Here is a 24574-nt window from a genome sequence, read left to right as displayed (position 1 = left end):
GGGAGCCATATGTATCAGGCACCACTACTGAACAGTGCTGGTGTCATTCAAAAGAGAGAAGCAGCAAACCATGTCCTTAATAATACACATGCATACATAGTGTTTCTTTTTAAAGACAAAACAGTCCTATGCAAAATATATGTGCTATAGGATCTCAGAAGAGAGAGAAGTCAAGGAGGGCTAGAATCATTAAGGAAGATTGTATGGAGGAAGGGGACTGGGGCTGAACATTGATAGGGTGGGTAGGGTGTAGGGAAGGGACAGCAGGGTAGGGGACTTTAGGCAGAGGGTGTGAGCAAGCGAATATTCCGGAGGCTGGAATGATCTAGACAGGTGCTGGGGAAAAGGACAAGGTTTGCTTGATCAGATGGAAGGCTTGGCCTCCTTCCACCTGTACCTACCCCTGCCACCACTCCTGCAGCAGGACGGTGAATCCCATGTGGCCAAGTATCCTTGTGTACTGTTCAACTGCTTTCATGTGTGTATGTCTCCTTCTAACCATCAGATCTGTCAGCAGCTAGAAGGCAGGGACTATACTTCATCAAAGTTGGGACCTGTCATTCAATTCAGTTTAAATCAATTCAACTCAGTTTGATTCACTATATATTTGACGAGTGCCAGCTATGTGCTTTTGCGATTCAACTAAATAGGTAAAGACACTGGCCCTCCTGAGCCTGGATGCTAGCAGGGGCATACAAGCAACAATAAATACAATAAATAATATATAGATACATTATATAGTATAGTGAAAAATGGTAAATACCACAGAGAAAAGAATAAAAGGAACAGGATAAGGGGATCAGGAATGAGTGTTTGTGAGTGAGTATGCATGTGTGCCTAGGTGTGGAGTTATCACATGGAAGGTATTAAATAGAAGGTTAGACTAGGTCTCTCTGAGAAGGTGAGAATTGATCAAGAGCTTGAAGGAAATGAAGGAGTTGGCCACATGGACATGTAGGAGAGAGAAGTTTTCCAGATAGAGGGGACAGCTTAGAGCAAAGCCCCTAAGGGGAGGGGCGCCTGGGTGGCTCAGCGGTTGAGCATCTGCCTTTGGCTCAGGTTGTGATCCCCGGGTCCTGGGATCTAGTCCTGCATCTGGCTTCCCTCAGGGAGCCTGCTTCTCCCTCTGCCCATGTCTCTCATGAATAAATAAAATCTAAAAAAAAAAAAAAAAACCCTAAGTGGAAGTCTGCCTAATGTGCCATAAACAATGGTGGGGGGGGGGCAGCCCCGGTGGCCCAGTGGTTTAGCGCTGCCTTTGGCCCAGGGTGTGATCCTGGAGACCTGGGATCTAGTCCTGCCTCAGGCTCCCTGCATGGAGCCTGCTTCTCCCTCTGCCTGTGTCTCTGCCTGCCTCTCTCTCTCTCTGTGTCTGTCATGAATAAATAAATAAAAAATTTTAAAAAATGGTGGGGAGGCCATGTGGTAGAAGGGGAGCTGGGAAGGGGGCTGGCTCATGTGGGGTCTCAGAAGCCATGCTATTGACTTTGGCTTCCACTCCAGGTGAGATGGGAGCCCTTTCAGGGTTTCAAGCTGTTGAGTGACATGACCTGACTCTTGTGCTGCTGTGTTGAGGACAGAGGATGAGAGTTGGAGTGGGCTGGAAGGCAAGGATGGAAGCAAATAGACCTACTGTGGGATTGATTGTGCCCCACACAAGGCTACACGCAAGTAACTTGGTGAAAGAAGACCATCAAAGTATTCACAGGCAAAAGCTGCACATTATTCTTGTATGCTCATTAAGAGCTTTATTAGAAGATGCATGTTATTTAGATTTTTGACCTGACCGTCCAGCTTATTCACCAGGCTTGGCTTCAAAAGGCATTTTTCTCACCTAATCAATACATAAAGATTTGTCATTGTCATTGAAGAATGTGACGGGCTTTGGAGATGGTTTTCAAAGAATGCCAAATTATGTAGAGCAAGGTAAGGTATTAGAATAAGTGTATATCATTCCAAAGTAACTGTTTCGAATGGGACAGTATTTATTTTGATATCGAATTCCTGCTATGTTCCTTAGAAAATTCTATTACTTTATAGTGTTTCTCCCGTATTTCCTCGACAAGTGAGCAGAGGCTTGGCGCTGAGCACACAGTATGCTTAGTAAGTACGTTGTGGATGGAATTAAGCCCCGGGCATGCTGGTTTGTGCTAATTTGCATGGCAGTATTAGAAATTCCGTTTGGATTTCCAGATCCAACTAATTTTAAGGGGGCAAACTACCTTTTTTTTCCGCAAGAGAAATAAGACCTGCATATTTAAGAGAGGTCCTTTCCCTTCCCCCCCTGAAAAGCCAAGGTGACCACTTTCCTGTGATTTTCTTACAGGTCCGTTTAAGTGAATGAGCAGCTTGGAGGGTAATCAGTTTGTCACCCAGTAAGCGACACTGTTAAGTGGCCTCTGTGAGCGTTAGTCACTGGGAGAGCATACGGAAGAAATAGAAACTGCCATCTTTGCCATCATGCTGCCCCCAATCTGTGGAGAAAAACAGGAACCCCCAAAACAATAGGACACATGCAAAGACATGCTGGTGGGTGATTAGAGGAAAGGAGACTCTTTATTACCCTGTTTGTGTATCATTTTAAACTTTTGAATTTATTATAATATCCATTATACAGCCCTCATAAGAATTCTCTGACTGAAATACAACCATAAACTATGACAGCTGGAAGGGGCTTTAGGGAATAAAGTGAGCCCTTTAATCCAATCCCCTCCCTCTACCGGGAGGAAACTGAGGCACAGATGTGTGAAGTGCTTTGCCTTGTGTGGCAGCTGAGAGGGGCAAGAAGTGGAACCCAGGTCCCCTGGATCGCCCCTCAGCTCCCCCTCGGTTTCTAACTGTCAGAGTGGGGTTGGGTTATAGGATCCAGGTAAAGGGAGCATTTAATGAAGGTGGGGGAACAGCCTAACTTGTTAGGCTTGGTGTGGGTGGTGGGGGGTGGTGTGGAGTGGGGCAGAAAAAGCAGCTAGTGGGAGGATCCCTACAGTTTGTGCTTCCAAGAGGAGAGGCCCCAGGCAGGGAAGATGTGGTGGCTCATGGAAAGGCTTTGGAAGGTTGGGTCACAGCAGGGGCACCCGTAGGCACAGAGTCATGAGAGGAAACATTAGCTTTTAATTATTATTTTCTGAGGCTGACCCTACCACAGCTAGGATGGCAGGACCTGGGCGATCCGGGAGGTCAGGAATGCCTGACAGAATGAAGGTCAGCAGCAGGCTGTAATTACCTAGGGCCTCTCTGATGAACAGACCTCAGCATGGAGCATTTCAGTACTGGCTGCTGGGCTGGAGCAAAGACTCTAGACCTGGGACACCCACGGAAGAAAGTTGCCTGCTCCTGCCTGCGACTCAAGCCTTTCAGCCTATAGTGAGGGCCAGCAGGGGTGAGGCTCGCAGAGCCATCTGAGCCTTCCTGTTGGAGCAAGGCCTGAAACTGGTTGTCCAGCTGTCCTGCCCTGTCCTGGCTTCAAACGGAGAAGAGCAACAAAAGCAACAGGACCCACACTGATGGTTCCCCCAGGTGTTCTTGCCGTGTTCAGAGGGCCATAGGGTGTGAGGCAAGTTAGGGTGGATATGGTGGTCCTGGTCTTCTTCCAGGCTGGGAGGCCCAGCGGACACTGCTTGCCATGGCAGTACAGTGGACCAATGTCAAGGGCTTCCAGGCCTATCAGTCCCTGGGTTGGGCCTGCTACCGTGTATGGCTTCCTGACCAGGGCATTTAGAGTTTATCAGCTTTTATCAAACTTTCACATACATGCAGATATCTGGGGATCTTGTTCAAATGCAGATCAAGAGCCGTAGGTCAGGCATGGGCCTGATGTTCTGCATCTCTAACAGACTCCAAGGCCACAGAGTGGTGATGTTGGTGATTTTAGGGCCCCACTTCCAAGAATAAGGCTTTACAGGGGAGGTAATGGCAATTCAAATTTTCAAAGCCCTCATTTGGATAATGGCTTTGCTAGTTCTTTCTACCTTTTTCTGCCTTTTCTAGACTTTTCGAGCCCCCAACTCTGAACTGACCTCTCCTCTGAATGCTGGAGGCATTCACCCACTTTCTGTTGCTCATTTGGCCCTTAGCATCCACCATCCAGGCTGTTCTTGTGTGTCCATTTGCCATTTCCCCAACTGGAGTGCTGGCTGCCTGGGTTTCACCTCCTTCTCTGTCCCCAAGAGGCCAAGCCACAGTCTGTGACTATAGCCAGACTCCTGTGTTGATCTGCCCTATTGGAGCTGACATATCCTTTCCTGTGCCCTTGGTCACCTTGCTCAGTTGGCCCACAGAACTCTCGCTGGGCCAGTCTCTCTGTCCCTATTGCTGGGGACTCTTGTTCTAGAACAATAAGATGGATTCCGTTCCTCTCCTAAGAGAGTGTTGAGTTCCGGAATGGGGGTAACAGTTCTCTCTTGGCAAAGGAGAAGCCGCCCAGTCAGGCGGGCCAAGGGACCATTGATCTGAGTCCAGTGAAAAAGTGGCTTCTCGGGAGCCCTGGATCCAGGCCCACTTCTAGACAACTTCTTCTTTCAACTCTCTTTCATGTGTTTTCACTTCACAAACATGCCAGTTCCCAGCTGCCCCTGAGAGACAGCAGTGATGGTGGTGGGTGGTGGTGGGGAGACCACAGCAGTAGTCAGATGTGCTAGTGGGGTGGGGAGGATATAGTGGGAGCTGCCACCGTATCCCGAGACTTTCCTGCTGGGGACTGAGGTCATATTGCAGGTCTGTGGATACAGTCCTATGGACTCACTCCACCTGACTGGTGGGATCACATAGTTACACGTATTAAAACAGAGATGTCCATGTAGGGCAAATTCACACACCAACATCTTATCCCTTTCTTCTGCCCTTTATCTCTCTCTCTCTCTCTCTCTTACACACACACACACACACACATACACACACACACAAATACTTAACCAATTAAATCTGTTGAGCGCTATTTGCAGATGATGGTGTGGAATTGTGCTGGACTTGTGTCCGGCCTCATTAAATGTCAGCATTAACAATACGGCGCTTGGCAATCAAGGCTGCTCTGTGGCTGTTAGTCATTAATCACCATCTGACAGTCCTGAATTGGAAACGAGGAGCCTGTTCACATGTGCTTGGTGTACCTAGTTACCCTCTTGGTAATCAGTCTCGGAAAAGTTTTCTTTGACTCCCTGCCTGCAAGGGCCTCTGTCCTGGCAAGGGGGCAGGGGGTCATTAGGCTCTGCTTGCCCTCTCCTCCTCCTCCTCACTGGGAAAAGAGGTTGAGGTCCTAAGAAAACAGGGGGGTGGGGAAGGAGCATATTGTTTTTGGCCTACTCCTTCCCTTTTAGGCCTGTTTTATGTAGCCTTGTTTTTATATTCTGGCCCAATAGCCAGGAAAATTCTTTTTCTCCCTTAAGAAATCCTGAAAGACAGCAGGGAGGTCGGTTATGTTCCAAAAGCTGGTGGGGTAAGTTTGCAAATGCATCTTTTCCAAGCTGCTCAGGTGTGGACCTCTGTCTGCTAGATGGGGGTGCTTGGCTAATTTTGGGGATTGCTTCCAGCGATGTGGGTCTGAATTTCTGCAGGTCTTCTGGGTCCCTTTGCAGAATTGAGAGCAAGGCCTAGTTTCTCCTTGGGGTCCATTCTTAGTGCCTATTAGTTTATTTGCTTATTCAAGAAATATCTGTTGAGTGCCTGCTACATGCCAGGCACAGACCGGACACTGTGGGCACAGCAGTAAACATGGGGCAAGTTCCCTCCCTCGTGGTGGTAGCTTTTCATGGGTGAGACAGGGATCAAATAGTGAATTGGTACTGTGGCAGGGTTGCTCTTTGAAGGGAAGTCCTTTGGCCCTGCATTCGGGCTGCCAGGTTCTCCCTGGGGGTACCAACGCTGGAGCTGCCATTCCTGGGAAAATGTTCATGTTCCAAAACTTTACTGACCTGGCTCCTTCCCGCCCCTTGATAGTCTGATGTCCTATTCCTGTCAGCCCTGCTCTGTCTGCTGAGGTATGGGCTGTTCCTAAACAGGTTTAATGAACACCCATGTCTTAAGAGGGGTGTCTTTTCCCTCTACTCCATTCACAGCTCATTTTTAAGATCTTTTTTTTCAGGACCTTGTTCCTTAACTTCAAGAAATGAGTCATAATTGGGGGGAATTCCAGCCACCATGGCAAGTTGGCAGATAAAGGAGGTCACTGGCTGCCCATACCCCAGTGGGTGTCCTCTGTCTGCCTCTAGGGTTTGCCACTATAGCCAAGGCCCTCAGAGTGACCCCTGTGCCCCCAGGATCACCTCTCCTGTTGTGGGCATGGGGAGACCAATGAGAGAAGGGAAGACTTCTGGAGCATCTGGTCAGTGGGCCATTGGTAAAGAGTGTACATCTTTTTTCTCTTTCCTGATTGTTCTTTTGTCCTCCTTCCTTCTTTGCATTTTATCTCCCAGGTCTCTTCTCTCATCAAACTAGTGACTTCAGCTGGAAGATGCTGACATATGCTTAACCTCTTTAGCTCTTTTCCAATGAAAAGAGCTGGAATTTGGCAAGTATTTATTGTCTGCCTTGTGCCTGGCACTGTCCTAGGCACACAGGGGCCATAAGTCTATGTAAAAGACTCTTCTTGCCTTTAAGGAACTTAATGGTGCAGTGAGGGGTGATGAGGGGTCCTCACATTCAGAAGGACTATCAGAGAGATAAAATAAGGAGCTCAAGGGATTTGGAGTAAGGGGAACTGCAACTGATTGGGGTAAAAATGAGACCAGTGACTTTGTGAGAGGGAATAGGCTTTTTAGGAGGAAGGAACAACAACTGAATGCAAGAGCTGGATGTTTAGAAAACAGTGAGTTTTCATGTTTGGCTCCTGGGAAGCTTCCGGCAGGGGTGGGTGGGAAGGTGTTGGAGCTATTCTGTGGAGGCCTTGCTTCCTAGGCTAAAGGCTTGGCCTCGATTACATAGTGGTGAGCCAATGAAGGCCTATGAGTTTCCAAGAGTAAGAAATGCATTCTCCTGTATTTCATTAAAATATTATCTTTCTGGAAGAGACAAAGCTGGGTCTCCCTCAAGCTTCACTCTTGGGCAAGAATCTTGTAATTATACATTAATTTGTGTCATCGTTAGTTCAATTTCTGTCTCCATCAGCAGCTAACTACACCACAGCTCCAGGAGCTAGAGAACCTCAAAACTTGGCCCAAGAGCATCCCTGAAACTCAAGGGAGAGGTCGTGTCAGGCCCAGACCGGTCTGCAGTCTCCCTCTCGTTTGCCAAGATGGTGGTTGGTGCCCTGGGTGGTGAGGTGACTGAGCAGTCTCCCTCCGCACCCCTTGCTTGCCTTCTCCTGCCAGCTCCTCCCCCTTCTGGTTCTTCCAGGGCTTGGGCTGAGTTACTGAGCTGTTGTCCTTCCACGGAAGCACAGCTAACTACAAGGGGAAATACCTCCATGGCAGGAGCATTCAGCTAATGTTCAGGTGTGGATTTCCCCAGCTGAGACACTCTTCCTTCTTTACCTGGCTGATCCTGCTCAACTTTCAGATCTCAGCTTCACGGTCACGTTCCCAAAGATGCTCTCTCTGACCTTAGTTCTAATCAAGTGTTCTTTGTTAGACCCTCTCAGGATGCACCATAAAACAGTCTGCTTTTCCTTCATTGCTACTTCCACAATTTATATCCTACGTTGATTTTAGTTTTTTCTTTTTTTTTTTAAGATTTTATTTATTTATTCATAGAGACACACACACACAGAGGAGAGAGAGAGAGAGAGAGAAAGAGAGAGAGAGGCAGAGACACAGGCAGAAGGATAAGCAGGCTCCATGCAGGGAGCCCGACATGGGACTCGATCCAGGGTCTCCAGGATCACGCCCTGGGCTGCAGGCGACACTAAACCGCTGCGCCACCCGGGCTGCCCAGTTTTTTCTTCTTACTAGTCTGTAAGCTTCATGAAGGCAGGGGCTGTGTGTCTCTGCTCATTATTGTATGCCCAGAGTTGAGCCCAGTGCCTGGCAGGTAGAAGAAACTCAGTAATGGGTACTGAATGAATGTACTTGATGGTGTTGGGTCCATGTGGGGGCTGGAGCAACTGGCCACTGACTGGGCCATTGGTAAAAGGTAGGATTGGGCATTTACTCAGTGGTCTGGGGGTGGGTAAACTATGGGATTTTTTTTTTTTTTTACTCTCTTTTTCAGAAGAAAAACGTGGGGTGAGGACAGTAGGTATGGCTTAGTATTCTTGACAGCCCTCTCTCATGGCCTGGGCCCAAGGACTCTGCTTCACAAGAGATTGTGGGTGATGGTATTGGTTATAGGGACCCTGCTTCTCCTCTGATGGAGTCCCCAGAACTTGGAGTCTGGCTTGAAAAAGAAATCTGTGGGATACTCCAAAAAGAAATAGCGTGTTCCTGACCCCAACTACCTGTCGCTGGTCTTTTCCTGAAGGATTCTGATCTTGGAAAGTCTAAAGAAGCTTTGGGCACCATTCTTTCATCCTGAGCATGGGTGAGCTGTAATCTGCTGGGGGAAATAGGAACGCAGAAGAGGAAGGGAAGAATAGAGACTAAAGCAGCGCCTGTTTGAAGTGAGCAGCAGAGGAGAAAAGTCAGTATTGGGATGGCTGGGAGAACACCCTTCTTTCCTTCTTTCCCCTCTTTCAGAGTGCTCTCCCCACCAAGCGAGGTTAAGGGTTGTGAGTGAGAGCTGGGAGAGGCAGAGTGGAGGGCAAAGCCCTCAAGACTCGGGGGTGGGAGCTCTATATCCTACTGGTGGTTCTCAAGCAGGGCTGAGACCACCCCCAGGAGCATTTGGAGTTGTAGGGGATAGTTTGGGTTGCCTCCAAGATTGGGGGTTGCTACAAACAAGTAGTGTCTTGAGACCAAGGATGTTAAATCTTCTGCCCTACACCAGAGGGTCCTACCCAATAACGAATTGTCTTGCTCCAAATCCCAACCATGCCCCTCTGAGACACATGGCAAGATAAGCGTGGAAAGACAAGGACTTGAAGGCCTTATCTCTCTGGGGCCATAGAGTCCATGGAGAAAAGGTAGACAGGCCTGCCTGCCCATGGAGCATGTGACATGGAACTCAAGGAACGCTCAGGGCACTGTCCTGTCTGGTCCCTCCCAGCCCTCCCTTTGTGGCCCTCAAACCTGCAAAGCTGTCCAGTGGGCCCTGTTTGCTCAAGCCAGGCCTCACTCAGCTGTGATGGTTAACTTTTTCCATATGCTGGGACTGCTCCTGCGTCAGAAAATGAGGGAGGATGGGGGAGAGATGTGCCGCCAGAGTGGTTGCGGGTGGAGGCGAGGGGTGGCAGCAGGAATGTCCGAGGGTTAGTGGGAGAGGTTTTTTGGGGGGCGTCCCTGCGAGGGGGAAGTGCAGGGGGAAGTCAACAGCAACACGTTCTAGCCTGTTGGGAGGACGGCTGTTGGCACCAGGAGAAATCCATCCAGCGGAGCCAACCCTCATTAATCATCCGGGCGGCTGAACTGCCAGCTCCTTTCAAGATCTTTCAAGAAGGGTTTTCACCCAAAATAGAGTTGAAAATGTGCTGGGCCCTACTCAGAATCTCATCAGTCTGGGCATTATGGGAAGTGTCAGGCAGGCTGTGACAGACAAGGCCTACTCTGTTCAAGGGGTCCTGACTCCCACGGCCTGTCATATCAAGCGCCTGATCAAATTTGACAGCTTCATTTGTACCTACAGAATAGATAAAAGGGGCTGTTCATTGAAACAAATGGAGGGGAAGGGGTGGGGGAGGGAAGGGAGGTGAGAGGGAGTGTGTGTGCGTGTGTGTATTGGGGGGAGGAATGGCCCTGGGGGTGGGACGGAGGGGAGGGTGATGCTAGAGCAAGGGGTGCAAAGTAGGATGCTCTCCAAGAACATTTGCTCCAATACTGCCAGAGAAGGGAGATGGGGGGGGGTGGTCAGGGAAGACAGGTGAGTGTCAGGAGGGGGATGGGTGTGAAGGCCCCACCTACCACTGGCACCCTCAGAAGGCTCCCGACCCTTTCTGTGCTCTGGTCCCTGATGCTGTATCTGGAGCCAGGCAGGTGGACCCTGGGGGGCAGGAGAGCCCAAGGAGGGTGGCTATGACTGGAAGAGCCCAGCCAGCGTATGGGATGCATGTTTCAGTTCCAGCTCTTGAGCTGAGTTGTGCAGAGCCTACCTGCCCTCTGATGTGGCCCCTTCACTGGGCTTCACTGTGCTCTGTGTGCCTGAGGCTGCTGCCCTGCTTTGACGGGGTTGGTGGGTGCCACACCTGTGCTGGTGGCACCCCCCCCTCAATCACTGACTCCCTAAAGCTCTCCTTGCCTTTGTGCTCCCTGCCCGTGGAAGCCGGTTGGCATGAGCTGGAGGGACGTCCTCTAACACATTCTGGCTTTGGGCTTTCTCAGGCCGCCCCACTGGCCTCAGAGACCTCTCCCCTTCTTCCTTTGGGGGCCCAAGGGGAACGAATGAATCCTTCCAGTGCCTGGGGTCCTCTGAACAGCTGGCAGTTTTTGTGAGTCTCCTTCACGTGTTAATGTCATGCCTTATTTCACATTATGAGTCTGTGTTTGTATGGCTTTCCCTACTAGACTGTAAACACTTTGATACAAGGGGCCATGTCTTATCCAGCTACCCTTTGATAGCAGTTAGCACAGGAAGTAGGCTCTCAGGATATTTCCACAAGTACAAGTGCACTGCAAAGTTCAGCTGTAACCATCAGGAGGTGAGCCTGGGATCAGAAGATTTAAAGTTCTTCTCTGACCTTTAGAGGAGAGGATCTGAAGTTGGAAAGGCTCTGGCTATCCTGCCCTCACCCATCTATGCCTTTGGGAGATTTAGAGAAAGTCCCCCCTCACTGATACAGCTGGGCCAGGTGTCATGGGTGGCCACAGGGACCTCACTTGCTTCCTGGGCCAGATGTTCTCATGCAGGGCACCAGCCTCACAAGAGAACATGGAGGCTCCTTGTGGCTGGAGTATAGGTTTTGGGAATCAGATAGACTTGGTAGGGACCTCGCTTCTACTGCTTACTGGCTCTGTGACCTTGGGAAAAATGTGTTCAATGATAGACTCAACCACAGAGAATTGCTGCCAGGAGTTAATGACATCTTGTGTGGAAAGTGCTTAGCACAGTGCTGGGCACACAGTGAGCACTCCATCAGTGTTCAAGAGGGAAGAGGGCCGTGTCTGGTCCCTGTTGCCCAGAGCTTTTTCATTTCAGCTGAGAGCACATACTGTGGATGGCACTTGTTTGTCAGTGACCATTGACCGTTATCACTTTCAATCAATCCTTACCTTTTTGTGAGTTTCACAGATGAAAGCATTCCTAGAGTCCAGTCCAGGGAGGTCCCTACCCTTCTTGTAAGGAGGCCTTGTTAATATGCTGCCTCTATACTCAACAAGGTGGTTCTTTGCAAGCTGCCTGATGGAGATCTCAGGACTACAAAGTATGCAGAAGGTCGCAAGTCTCTGACCTTCAAGGTCCTCAGAGCTCTGAGATGTCCATCCTAACTGTAGTGAGGCCATGCTTGTCTGGCTAGGGCATTCCATCCCCGGAGGCACTGTTTTCTGTAATTTCAAATGTCAACTTTCTCCAGGTGAATAGAGCTCAGTGGGTTTGGCAGGAGTTTGTTGAAGCCTGAGGAAGCAGGGTGAAGGTAGCTGGAGGGATGGAGAGGAGAACTCAGTCTTATTTATGTGTGGCCGTCGGCAGACATGTGTGCTTTCATCTCACCACAGACTCAGCTTCCCCTGGTGTAAACTGAAATGTGGAAGGCGGGATGGAAGTTGGTCAGAGTACCCAGGCATGAGGGAGGGTCAGCAGCCTCCTGTGCTGGCAGTTGGGAGGAGCCTGGTGATCAGTTCTAGTTAGAGGAGTGTGAACAGATGACCAGGAGTGACACATGGCATTATGGCCTAAAACGTGTAATTTTTGAGGATTCTTTGGCTCTTCCCCCTCTGTGACTGAAGATGTTCCTTTGTTAGTGGGTCTGATCAATTATACGCAACCCCGTGATGCTTTCTGATGTGTCATCTTAGTTAGACCAACCTGGTTATCTAACAAAATACATATCTAGGTGCTTCCGTGAAGGAGTCTTGCAGATACGATTGCAGTTCCCATCAAAAGGGAGGCTGTCTGGGGGTGGACCTGACCTAATCAGGTAAGCCCTTTAAAAGATAGGTTAGGCTTTCCCTAAATTTAGAGATTTCAAAGGGCTCATGCCAGTGGTTTCAGGCTTGGATCTTCCCTGCCTGCCCTAGAGACGTACAACTTGCTTGGTTAGCCACCACAGTTGTGTATACCAATGCCTGGCAATAAATGCCTTCCTCTATTACTGGTTCTGCTTCTCTGCTCAAACCTGACTGATACAGAGATCCTTGTCAATGGTGGCAGTGCAGTATAAATGAGAAGCAAGTCTTTGTTGTGGTAAGCCCTGAGGATTTGGGGTTCATTTGTTACCACAGTGTAATCTGGCCTATAATGACCACCTACAACAGCATTAATAGAGCTCTTGGTCCATTGTATGTTTTAGCTTGCACATCTGCTCCTTGAGGCCAAGCCAGGCCCATGGCTCTCCCATCTTTTTAGTTCCCAGAGAAGACCATGGAACCTAATATGCAGTGGGCGCTCTACAGAGTAGAATACATTACAATGTTTACTTAGTGAGTCAAAGCCACTGCACTGAGCAGCATCTCAGTTCCTGGGAAGGAGAGGCAGGACCAAGGTAGTTGGCACTACATCTAGCACAGTTCCAATCCATGAAGGGACACTGGTCAGAATGTTTTGATGGGACAGATCCCCATAGTCTATCCACCTGTAGCTTCTAGACTCCCTTTGTTTTTTTTTTTTTTTAATTTTTATTTATTCATGATAGGCACACAGTGAGAGAGAGAGAGGCAGAGACACAGGCAGAGGGAGAAGCAGGCTCCATGCACCGGGAGCCCGACGTGGGATTTGATCCCGGATCTCCAGGATCGCGCCCTGGGCCAAAGGCAGGCGCCAAACCGCTGCGCCACCCAGGGATCCCTCTAGACTCCCTTTGAAATAAAGTCTGAAGCTATTGGCTTAGTACAAAGAGTTTTATAATCAGAAATGTGTTAGAATCCTGGTTCTACAGCTCTTTGACTATGAGACTTTCAGCAATTTACTTAATCTCTCCAAATCTTGTTTTTTCTCAGCAAAAGGAACTAGAGGTTTGTTGTAAGTATTAAATGCCCTGTACATATCATTATATTTAACTGTGCTATGGTGCACTCACAATGATGCTTCCTGAGAAACCCTGGGTGGGCCTGGTCTATTGCTTCTGCACATTTGTTTAGTAGTCCTTATATTTGAAATTATCAAAGTAAAAAGGAAGAGCATGATCACACTATTTCTCTATGGATTGGGTATAAACCTACCTGTATGTAACTCGCACTACACATGTGCACACATTTATATGTATGCATACCCAAAAGAGCGACCGGGACATAGGGAATGTGCATTGACATCTTCCAAATTACTGTTTGCATTCTAAAATCTGGCTCTAATTTAAACTTGGGACAGATCATTTTATCTTATGGTCCAAAGAGCTGTAGAGATACCCACTGCCCACTCAGAGCAAAGGTTCCTCTACCCCTCTGTGGTTTGATTTTTATCTACTTTTCACTTCTCTTGCCAATTCCATCTTCCAAAAGCAATTGGCTGTACATTACAAAAAACATGTGATTCTTTTCATAGACCTTGGTTTAACCACATGAGATTCTCCACATTATTTTAATTTTAAATAATGATTTCTGACCCACTTAAGCACTCAGGCAACCTTTGAAATATGTGCATCACCTGAAACTCAGCATCTCATCAAATTAAAAAAATATTTTCATAACTTATTTTGTTGGAGTCACTTCTCTGGGTGAAAAGCTCATATTACAATATTTTTTCTTCTGTACACTCCACCTGAGCCCCCATCATGGAGGTAAAGTCACTAAGTTTCTTTCATTGTCCTGATAGGAACTTTAGAATTGTATTTGGAGGCACCTGGATGGCTTAGTCGGTAAGGTCGTGATCCTGGGGTCCTGAGATCGAGCCCCACATTGGGGCTCTCTTGTGCTCTCTCTCTGTCAAATAAATAAAATCTTAAAAAAAAAAAAAAAAAGAATTCTATTTGACTAGGGACTAGTGACTGAGAAACTCACAGAATATTCCAGTTAGAAAGGGCTTCAGGATTACAGGGCCTGACAGCTTCATTTCAGAAATGGAAAAATAGACTCAAATTAAGTGACTTGCTCAAAGTCACACACAGTAATAAGTTTCAGAGCTAGAAGAAAATCTCAGTTTTCTAACTCCCATTTCTATGCTCTTTCTACCAGATATGTAATGACTAGATTTTCTGGGTTTTCCTGGACAGTCCTAAAGTTCACCGGAGTCTACTTGTACCATTTGTATTATAAAGTTTATAAAATACAATCACTTCATTTTCTCTCAGCCAATACGTTCGACTTTTTCTCTTCTTCTTCTTCTTTTTTTTTTTTTTTTTTAAGATTTTATTTATTTATTTGAGGAGAGGAGAGGAGAGGGAGTGAGAGAGAGAAGGTGGAGGAGCAGATGGGAGAGGCAGGCTCTGTTCTTAGCTCAGGGCTCAATCCTACGACCCTGAGATCATGACCTGAGCCAAAATCAAGAGTCAGATGCTTAACTGACTGAATGAGCTACCCAGGCGCCCCTCAACTTCTTTAAGAGAAAGTGCTCCCAGTTCATCTATGATCCAAATCCACTGACAGCTTTTCCTGTTTTAGGAAGTGTTAATAATGCTGGTGATATACCACCACCCTGGGAAAACTTGGAAAGGCACTTCATTTAGCAAGAAGTACACACCATTTCCATACGTGGAATGCTCTGTGGAAGGTGCAAGCCCACTAGGAAGAAAGCAGGTAGAAGGAAATCCAGAGGTGCTGTATACAGTGTTAATGAAGCCTGTTCCTCGGTCTGCTTTAGAAATGGAAATTATGGGCTCAGGGGCTCAAGTTCCAGCTCCCTTATCCCTGTGGAACCAAGGCCTCATCATCCATCTTTCAGCCTTCAAAAAAGGATGGGCCTCCAAGGAATTGGGGAGCCTCCCAACAGGTGGGGGCAAGGTCACCCACATCAGTCCCCAGGGTCTCCCCCTCTGGCCCCTGCAACCTGCCTGTCTAATCTTCACAATTAGCACCGTATTATATCCTGTCCTCTTCTCCACTGTCTGCCCAGGACGATTCAGCAGTTTATTAGATCAGCATAAATGCAGTTATATGCAGTGCTCTCTGTCTCATGGGGGTGTCTTGTCCCTCCAACTAAATCAGACAAGAATTTGGTCTTGAGTTTTCTCCTGTGTCTCACGGCATCCAGCACCATGCTGGGCATATCACCGGAACTCTGCAAATTGTGTTTCCCTAGATGAATGGCCGCCTTGAAGTATAAATCCCCAAATAGTGGGGCCCTCCTTTCAAGCTGGCATTTCTCTATTTTTGTCCTTAGATACATCAGTTGTCAAAACATTAAACATGCAGGTGGAAAGAAGTAGTAGATATCACTCTTGGTCCCTCTACCTCTTTTGGAAAGTTGAAATCAGCCACTGGGCTCTATCAATTTCCCATCACGCCCCCCAGCTTCGCTGCCACCACCCCCTCCCCCCTGCCCCGGGCACCTGGACCTGGACCTGGACCTGGACCTGGGCAGAGGGGTGTCTGTGTGGGGTGTGTGTGTGTTGCGGGAGGGGGTGGTTTTTGCTTCAGTTCTCTGTTTTGGGCCTGGCCCCACCACTCCCTTCTGCAGCCTCCCCCTCCTCTAGGTGCCTCTCCTGTCCTCAGACCCAGTGGCCTGACAGCTGGTTTGGGGCTGGCCCCGGGGAGAAAATGCGGGCCTGCCGAGTGTTACAATGGGATAGGCTTTGTCCAGGGGCCAGGGTGCGTCTCCACTGACCTTGGATGGGAGTGACTGGGGACAACTGAGGGGAGGCAGCTTCCTTCCTTCTCCTGGCTGCAGGGTTTTAATGTCTCCTTTGTTGGTCTGGGCCCCCGGAGACTGCCCTGAAGGGAGAGACTTGAGGCTGGTCCCTCCCTCCCGGACAAAATGGTGCATGCTTTTCCTGTTTAAACAGGGCGCAGTTGTGAAGTGCCCTGACTCTGCACACACCAAGGCCCGGCAACGGCTGCAATAAATCAATAGGAAAATAGAAGCTGCCAGTTAGACTAAACAAGTGCATTTGCAAAGACGGCTAGCCCTCATTAATCACTCTGACAGTCCTAAAAACACATTTCCCCTTTAATGACTGTATTTGGATAATCAGTGCTTTTTCCTCCTCAGTCAGAGTTTGAGTAACAGACAGCTGGTGTTATTACAGCCATTGGGGAGGGAGGGCTGGGATTAGGGTCTGCGGAGAGCCATCCACTGGAGGTCTCCTCCAACCGGGTTGGCTGCAAAGCTGTTGTTATACAATAATGAGGGGGAGCTTTGTGCTGCCATTGATGGCTCCCGGGCAGCCATGTGCAAGTTCCCCCCAAACCTTGACACCCACCTGCATTATGTGACTACAAAAGCTTCATGTTGGGTTTTACGAGCTTTGGCAGATTTAACCACCCCCCCACCCCCTGGCTGGGGAGGCAGGAGTTTCTCTGGCAGCGAGGTAAGAAGATGGGTCGATGTGATTTGGCTTTGTTTCCTTTAGGTGACTTTGGCTTTCGGGAGAGAAAGTTTAAAACCCAGCACATTCCTCTTTATAAATGATGTAACACATTAATGCACAGCACATTATGAAAATGGTAATTCAAACCCATAGTGCTCCAAATTAAACCATACATTATCGGATGCACTCAACCATCTATTTTGCAAAAAGACAGGATGAATGAAATCAAATCAAACAGAACCGGAGAGCAGCTTTCCCTACAGAATGATTAATAAAGTGTAGAGCCTCAGGATTATTGCAAGACGAATTCCACCGTAACCCAGACGTACATCAGGAGTTAGCTCCTATATTGAGAGACACGTCATAGTATGCAGGGGAGGGCAAGGCGATGATGGACGCCCCATGCCTCCCACTTGGGCTACGGATTTCTCAGGAGGTGAGCTGGTGGGGATGACTGGCAAGTTAAAAATCTAACACCACGCAATTTCTGTTTGTGTCAAACCTGTATCTGAGGGTGAGCCTCTCCTCTCCCTCTCCTCCCTTCCTCCCACTGCTGCCCACGAGGCCACAAAAATAACCAGGCAAGAGGTGTGAAAATCTGACCTGGAGCCAGGAACGTCCAGTGTCTCAAGTTCCAGCTCTGTGCTTCCACCCTTCCTGGTGCCTTGGGAACACAGGCCCCATTTCTGGCGCCTGGGAGAGATTAGAAGGAAGAAGGGGAGGAGGGCTAGGAGGAGAAGGAGGTGGAGAAAGAGAAGGTGGAGGTGATTCTCAAAGAAAAGAGTTGCTGGATGAATTAATTATGCAAATAAGCAGTTGGTTGGGAGCATTATCTCTATTAAAACAGCAACTTTGTTTAATGAGAATTTAGCTATTGAAAGTAACCAACTCCCCACCAGCTAATTAAAACAGCCACATTTCTTAGGAACTGGCACCCATTTATGCTGAGGAGGACTCACATCTCACGGTAAGAACTGGGACACTCCAGGCTACAGTGCTTGCCCTTTGATGTCACAATGGTTGTTGAGGGCACCCCGGTCCAACTAGGCAAATGGCATCCTTCCTAGTCTGCAAAGGCCACCAGTATATTTTCTGGGGAAACTCAATAGTCAGAGAGGTCTAAGCTCATGGGGAGCCATGCAGCTCTACAAACGTGACTTTTGCTCTACAGAGAGTTCACTATGGAAGACAGTGAATCTATTCTTTTCTCTATCCCAACAAGAAATGAACCCTGGAGTCCTTAGCTAGGAAGGTCTGAAGATGGTAGTTTTTAACAAAGAGAAAAGTTTAAGTCTTCCTGCAGAGGGAGCAATTGCCATCAGTTTCAGCAGGCATCAAAAAAAAAAAAAAAAAAAAGGCATCTGACGAAAGGGAACTTGAGAGGAAGGGAATGTGACCAACAGCAAACCACACAACAGCGAGAAAAAACAAAGCAAGTCGCAACATTTCAGGTCTTTTAAAGATTCTAGCCGATTTGAACTTTGAGAAATCGGCTAATGATGATTCCCCAGAAACACCCTGAGCTGGTCCCAGGGCGACTTCTCCAGCCCATTCTCCCCGACTCCCCCTCTGGCCCCCACGAGCCCAAAGACACCCGCAGCTCAGGCCCCTTCCCCTGGGACACAGGTAAGTTCTTGTGGTGGCAGAAGCAGCCTGACGTTCTCTGGCCTAGTAAGGAAGGAATTTTGGTCGGAGACCAAGAGAGGCAAAACTTCAAAAAACCCTAATCCACCTCCCCACTCCCCCAGAAAACATCCAACGTTGAGGTTTCGTCCGGTCCCGAGGGCGCGTCCTGCGATTCTCTGGCCTCCAGCGGCGCGCGGTGTGCGTGGGCGCTTGGCCCCTCCCACGCCGCCTTCTGCGCTCACCTGGCTCCACCGACCTTTCAGACGCACCCGGTTTGCGGAGCGCCCACCGCCCGCGGAGTCGCTCGCAGTCCTCGCGGAGACGGCGAAGCAAACCAGCAGCACGGACGGCTCGGGCGGGCGCAGCGCGGGGCGGCCAGGAGGGGGCGGCAGCCCGCCTCGACGTGCGCCCGACACGTGTCCGCGCCCCCGCCGCTCCGCTCCGGCCTCGGTCCCGGGAACCGCCTCGCACCGGGGGGTCCCCGGCCCGGCCGCGCATCCTGGCCAACGGCGCCCGGGGATGCCCGAGCCTGCGCCAGCCGCGTGACCGAGGGCGGCGTCGGGGTCCGAGTGACTCGGCGCCTTCTCGGCACAACCCAAACCCCGTCCAGAGACGGCTGGGTCCACAGCCCGGCGCTGGCCTCGGGGAGCCCCTCAGCCTCGCAAAGCGCCAGTCTCTGCAGGCGCACGAACTCTTTGGGTTCGAGGCGTCTAAAGGGCGGCCAGGAAGAGGAAAGCAAGCGCATTTCGAGTGGGCAGCGCGGCGGGCGTCGTCGGGGCCGGCGCCGGTCACTCATCTTCCCGCCGCTAGGTGGCGCCGGAGGCACGCCGACTTCGCATCCCTGCACGGCTCTGGGGACGGTGCTGGGGACCGTGCAGCCAGGAGTCTGAGCCCCGCGCCCCGGTTCTCTCTCCCAGCCCCTCGTACCTCGAATCCAGGCCCAGAGGAAAAACTGCATTTACACACTCCCTCCACCCTGTCCCCAGGAAATGTCAAGGCCTTTGAAGTGAGCCTGGGAGCTAAATAACCAAGTGGAAAAAAACCCCATAAAGGCGGTTTTATGTTATTTGTAATGCGTTGGCAGAAGTTCTGTGTTTTTTTCCTCCCCCCCACCTCCTTTCTTGAGGAAAGGCATTAAACTCGACCTTGAGCGGAAATCTCAGAAGGAAACCATAAGGTATTTAAACAAGAATAAAGGAAGGACATCTGCTCAGGTGTCTGGAAGTGGGACAGTGGGTGAGGCAAGAGAGAAACACACCACGGTGTGAATATAGCCAAGTATTCCATTTATTAACAAAATAAGTCTTACCAAGGGAGAGCTCTGTTCATCTCAAACAGGCCCCACCCCACCCCCACCCCCCACTGCTGCATAAGACCAGGAGGGAGGGAAGGTGTGGGGAGAAGACCCAGGGTCCGAGTCTTCAATCCCAGTCACTGAGGGAGCCCACGGAAGCCCACGGCCAACTTGGGGATTCTGTTGGGTCAGGCCTGGGAGGGGGTGATGGGGCTACTGTGATCCATGTCCTCCCCAAACTCCCCAGCTATCTCCCAATGGAGCTACCAGGGTTGTATTGCCCTCTGATATTGCCAATGGTCTGCTTTGGAGGGATCTAGCCAAGAATCACTGACCCTACCCCTACCAGCAGGAGAGGGACCACTGCCCCAGTAATGGAGAATAAAATGTGACTATCAATGCACTTTGCAAAATATAAAGAGCAAAGTTTTATACCAGCAGGGCCTTCTAGGGCTTTTAATTGAATAAGATGAGCCCTGCGGGTCCCCCACCAGCAGGCAGTGTGACTACCGGATGTCTGGAGCCATGAAGAGTCTGGAAGGTAGAAAGGTCTCTCTCCGGGTGGGGGGTGGGGGGTAGCCTGCTGGAGGGGTTGGGGCTCTCAGTGCTCAGAGCAAGATAGAGGAGCAAGGCTCTAATTTTGGGGGCCAGGGCACAGACCAAGGGCCCCAGAAGGAGAGGGTGGCAGGGGAGGAATCACAGAGCAGAGTTCTGGGTCAGTAGAATGCGCAAGACGTCTTGCCACCAAGGCAGATCCCTGCACCCCCCAAATGCTTTACAAAAAATATCTCCTCTCTGTTACTCGTACAAAGGATAAAACAGAACCTCAAATGTAAGGAAACAAGAAGAAATGAAGGGGAAAGAGGGGGAAAAGAGAAGGGAGAAATGTAGTCTTAACCGTTAGGAAGCATGCAAGAAACGCCCCAGGAAGGGAAAACAAATAGAACCCCAGAACCCCAACTCTCCCTCCTCCCCCTAAAACCAAACCAATAAAAAAAAAAAAAAGCAAAAGCAAAACAAACAAACAAAAAAACCTTATATCTAAGAAAAAGAAAAAAAAAATAAAAGAAAGGAAGAGCGGTGGGGAACATGTGGTTATTTGTGTGATTAATATTATTATTTGGGGAACACAGACTTTTTGCATACCATTGACTCGTGTGGGCCGTTAATGCACTTATATTCCCAGCTTGTAAGCTAACATTATAGTAAATAAATACACAGTCCGGTGGGGAGGGTCTGGGCGGGGAACCCCGGCAGGGAGAAGCAGTAGTGGAGGTTGGCAGCGGCGAGGCGGCAGGGGGGAGGAAAGGAGAGGGAGGGGGAAAGGAGGGGAGGGTGGGGGGAGCAAGAGCTGTAGTTACTGGTATCCCAGTGCGGAGGCTGAGGCTAGTCTCTGTCCGTACAGCGCATACGGTGAGTAGTAGGGTCCGGCTGTGGGGAGGGAGGGCACGGCCAGGCCCCCAGCTGTGGATAAGTGGCTCTTGCCATAGGGGTGGTACCGGCTCAGCCCCAAAGTGTGTGGACTCCGCAATGACAGCGACCCGGGGCTGCCCGGGGCGGTGGGCGGGGGGAGGTGCAGGTGGCAGGAGGCGGCGGCCGCGGCGGCTGCGGCGGCGCTGCCCAGGCCCGAAGCCCCGGGGTAGGCGGCCAGAAGTTTCTCGGCGCCCGGCAGGGCCGTGTGAGTCCGTAGGTGGCTGAGCAGCTCCTCTGAGGTGGCGAAGCGCTTGTCACACGGCCCGCTGGCCGCCACCCAGTTGCAGCTGTGCGGCAGCGGTTCGTTCTGCAGCATAAAGCCGTAGGTGTAGAGCGGGTGGCCCGGGAGCGCGGCCTGGGCGGCGCTGGACGAGAGCGCAGCGGGCTGCAGCGGGTGCCCGGGGTACACCAGCGGGTAGCCCCCGGCCTTCAGGCTGGGCCCCGCGGGGTCGTGCGCGCTGCAGGTGGAGCAGCTGGAGCCGCCAAGGTGCGAGGCGCTGTGGTAACCTCCCAGGCAGTAGGGGTCGCGGCATAATCCCTGCAGGAAGGAGGGCGGGGAGGCCCCGGTGAGCGGGCTGGAGCTGGGGGGCTTGCCCGGAGGCAGGCCCAGGCCCCCCGACAGCTGGCCTCCCACGAGGCCAGACTTGCTAGGATCCAGGCCAGGCACAAACTGAGACGGGTAGCCGGCGTAGGCGCCCACGATGGAGCCGTGGTAGCCGATGCTGGAGGGTGGCAGCGGGAACACCGAGTGGCCCGGCTTGTAGGGGGACACGGGCGCCACGTGGCCGGCCCCCACCAGCGCCGAGGGCGGCTCGGACTTGCGCCCCGAGGCCCCAGCCTCGGCGCCACCACCGTGCGCGCTGGGCTCCGCACCGCTGCCGCGGCTCACGGCCGCAGCCTCCGGGCTGGGCTTGGGCTCCTGGTCTTTCTTGTCCAGCTCCCCGCCGCCGCCGCCAACGCCGCCAACGCCGCCAACGCCGCCGCCGCCGCCGGTCTTGCAGTCAGGGTGGTGCGGGGAGCCGCCCCGGGAGCCGCCGGGCGAGGACGACGACGAGGACGCGGAGACGGGCGCTCCATGCGGGGGAAAGGGCGTGCAGGCGGCGCTGGGGACCCTGAAGCCCGCCTTGTCTCCCGGGGACAAGGAGGATGCGGAGGAGGTGGACGACACGGAGGAGCAGCCGCTGTCTTTGCGGGAGTCGCCGCCGCCGCCGCCGCCGCCGCCGGAGCCCTTGGAGTAGGGCTTGAAGCTGGACTTGTCCTCGGCCGGCGAGTCCCCCAGCTGCTTGAGGGCCGCGGACGCGGACGCGGCGCCGGCGCCGGGGCGGCCGGGGTCCTTCTCGGCTCCCAGCCCGTTGGCCGCCGCGGCCACCGAGTTGAGCTTGGAGGAGGGCGGCGGGTCGGGCTTGCCGATCTGCGAGCAGGTCTGGGCCAGCAGCGCCAACGGACTCTTCTTGGCGTCCAGCTGTGGGAGACAGCGGCAAGGGGAGGGAGGAGGACGTGAGACCAGCAGGCCGCCGGGGCCGGCAGAGCGCCTGGGGAGCCGGGGCGGGGGGCGCGGGGAGCCCCCGCGGCGGCGCGGCGGGGCGAAAAGGCCTCGGGGAGAGTCTGAGGGCGAGGGCCGGGCCGGGCCGGGCCGGGCGCGGCGGGGCGGGGCGGGGCGGGGCGGCTGGGTGGAGCTGGGCTCGCAGGCCCGGGATGGGCTCCGTCGGTCCAGGGCGCCCCAGAGCGCGGCGCAGGCCCGGGGAAGCCGCGCGGTGGAAGTGGTCCACCAGGGGCCGCCGCGGGAGCAGGTGACTGGGCTGCAGCCGGGGCTGGGGGAGGGGCTGCGACTCGCCCCCGACCCTCCGATCTCCCCCTCCCCAGCGCCCAGGAGAAAACTTATTCCTTCAGTTTGGGCAACTTCGCTTGGGACGGGTTTCTGGCGCCGGCGCCGCGAGGCAGGAGCCGGGACAAGCGCGGTCTGCAGCTAGGGCTGCCGTTGGCGCTCTCGGTGGCCCCTCCCTCCCGGGGAGGGCACCCAGGGAAGTGGGAGGAAGGAAGACCTGGGCTCGGGAGTGCGGGGCGTAGTGCGCTCCAACCGGCTGGGACAGAGGCGGAGTGGGGCGGGGGTGATCCGGCTTCAAAGAGACCACACGGGCGTCTGGGGGGCTGGGGGCGGGCAGGAAAGGCCCAGGCGAGATCATCTTTAGCCCGGAAACTGGGTGCCGGACGAAAAGTAAAGGGCCCAGTGGAGACTCCAAAAACAACCCCAATCCAAGAGAAAACACGTAGCTCCGAAAGGCGAGTGTGGAAGGGGCAACCCTCCACGGAGAAGCCTGCGGAGAACCGGGTGGACTCCGATCCCGGTTCCCTCGGTCCCTCCTCACCCCGTCCGCCGGCGTGGCCGGACCTGGGCGTCGCGCGGAGCCCCGGGGCGCAGGGAGTAGGGCCGCGGGCCCGGCAGCGGTGGGCGGAATGGGGCCGGCGCTGGGCGGGCGGCGACTGGGAGACTGACCTCAATGGGGCTGACGGGAGTGGAGGACAGCGGCTGCAGGTACTCCGGGTGCAGGAGGTGGCCGGTGTGAGCGCTCAGCATCTTCAGGACCCTGATCGGGAGCCGGTTCGCCTGGCGCAGGGGGTCCGCCGGGGGCAGGAGGGACACCGCCGCCGGCACCGCCGGCCTCTTCCCGCCGCCGCCGCTGCCGCTGCCGCTGCTTTCGGGTGTCCTTGGGTTAGATCCAGCGGGCGAATCGCTCATTTGGAGGAGGCAGCGCCACTGGGGGGGCGGGGAGGGAGGGGGAGCACCGGGGAGGCGAGCTCCCGGGGCGGGTGGGCGGGTGGGCTCGCTCCGCAGCGCCGAGCGCCGTGCAGCAGTCGCTGCGCCTCCACCCCTCCTCCACCTCCTCCACCTCCTCCTCCGCCGCCGCCGCCGCCGCCGCCGCTAGCCCCGGCGAGCCACACAAAAACCTTCGCCTTCCCCGAGCCGCACGTCAAATAGCCGCGATCGGCAGCCACACTTCAAAGGGATCGCCGCGCCCGCCCAATCGCAGCTCTCGCCGGGACCCCGGGGCGGGGAGAGCGGCGGGCGGAGGCCGGCGCCGCCGGTGGGAGGGGAGACGCTTAAAGGGGCCTCGCCCGCCGCCGCCGCCGCCGCCGCCGCCGCCGCCGCCGCCGCCTCGGCCGCCTCGGCCTCTACCGCCAGCCGCGCTCCTCCCCTCCCCCCGGCCGGGCCGCCCTGGCCCCGGGGTCCCAGAGCGGACGAGACTTCCCCGGGACCCGGGACTGCGCGCCCTAGCCTCCGCGGGCTTGCCAGTCTCTCTCCCCTCTCCCTTCACAGCGCCGGGGGCGGGGGGTGCTCGCTGGGGCGGGGTGGGGCGGGTGGGGGGGCTCCGCCGCGGCCGAGTCCCAGCCTCCCCCGGAGGCCGCCTGGGGGCGGGCCGCGCCTCGGGAGCTCCAGCCTGGCTCCAGCCCGGCTCCGGCCCGGCTCCCGCTCGGCTCCCGCTCGGCTCCGGCCCGGCTCCCTTCCCCTAATGGGCTTCTCCCTGGTGTGAGGACTTGGAAGCGCCCGAGCCCTGGAGGCGTCCACGGCTCTCGGGACGCGGCGTGGCCGCTCCAGCTACTTTGAGCCC

General features: G+C 53.2%; 1 protein-coding gene and 2 long non-coding RNA genes across 3 annotated transcripts; 1 reads left to right on the top strand and 2 right to left on the bottom strand.

Annotated features, from left to right (window-relative positions):
- The first annotated feature begins 16344 nt into the window (after positions 1-16344).
- Positions 16345-19934, top strand: LOC140604841 (uncharacterized). The gene is made up of 2 exons (XR_012007672.1): positions 16345-18199; positions 18322-19934. It is a non-coding gene; the product is annotated as an uncharacterized lncRNA (long non-coding RNA).
- LOC140604840 (uncharacterized) lies at positions 16761-18793 on the bottom strand. Its single transcript, XR_012007671.1, has 3 exons — positions 17470-18793; positions 17177-17300; positions 16761-16917 (listed from the first exon to the last, which is right to left on the bottom strand). It is a non-coding gene; the product is annotated as an uncharacterized lncRNA (long non-coding RNA).
- On the bottom strand, positions 19465-23823 carry ZNF703 (zinc finger protein 703). Its single transcript, XM_072776411.1, has 2 exons — positions 23461-23823; positions 19465-22428 (listed from the first exon to the last, which is right to left on the bottom strand). The coding sequence occupies exons 1-2, from the start codon at positions 23701-23703 to the stop codon at positions 20851-20853; spliced, it is 1821 nt and encodes a 606-aa protein (XP_072632512.1). The 5' UTR covers positions 23704-23823; the 3' UTR covers positions 19465-20850.
- Positions 23824-24574: the final 751 nt, after the last annotated feature.

This window comes from Canis lupus, chromosome 15 (genome assembly GCF_048164855.1).
Source record: "Canis lupus baileyi chromosome 15, mCanLup2.hap1, whole genome shotgun sequence".
NCBI classification, from domain to species: Eukaryota; Metazoa; Chordata; class Mammalia; order Carnivora; family Canidae; genus Canis; species Canis lupus.
Note: the sequence above shows the minus strand (reverse complement) of the source record. Positions and strands in the feature narration are given on the sequence as shown.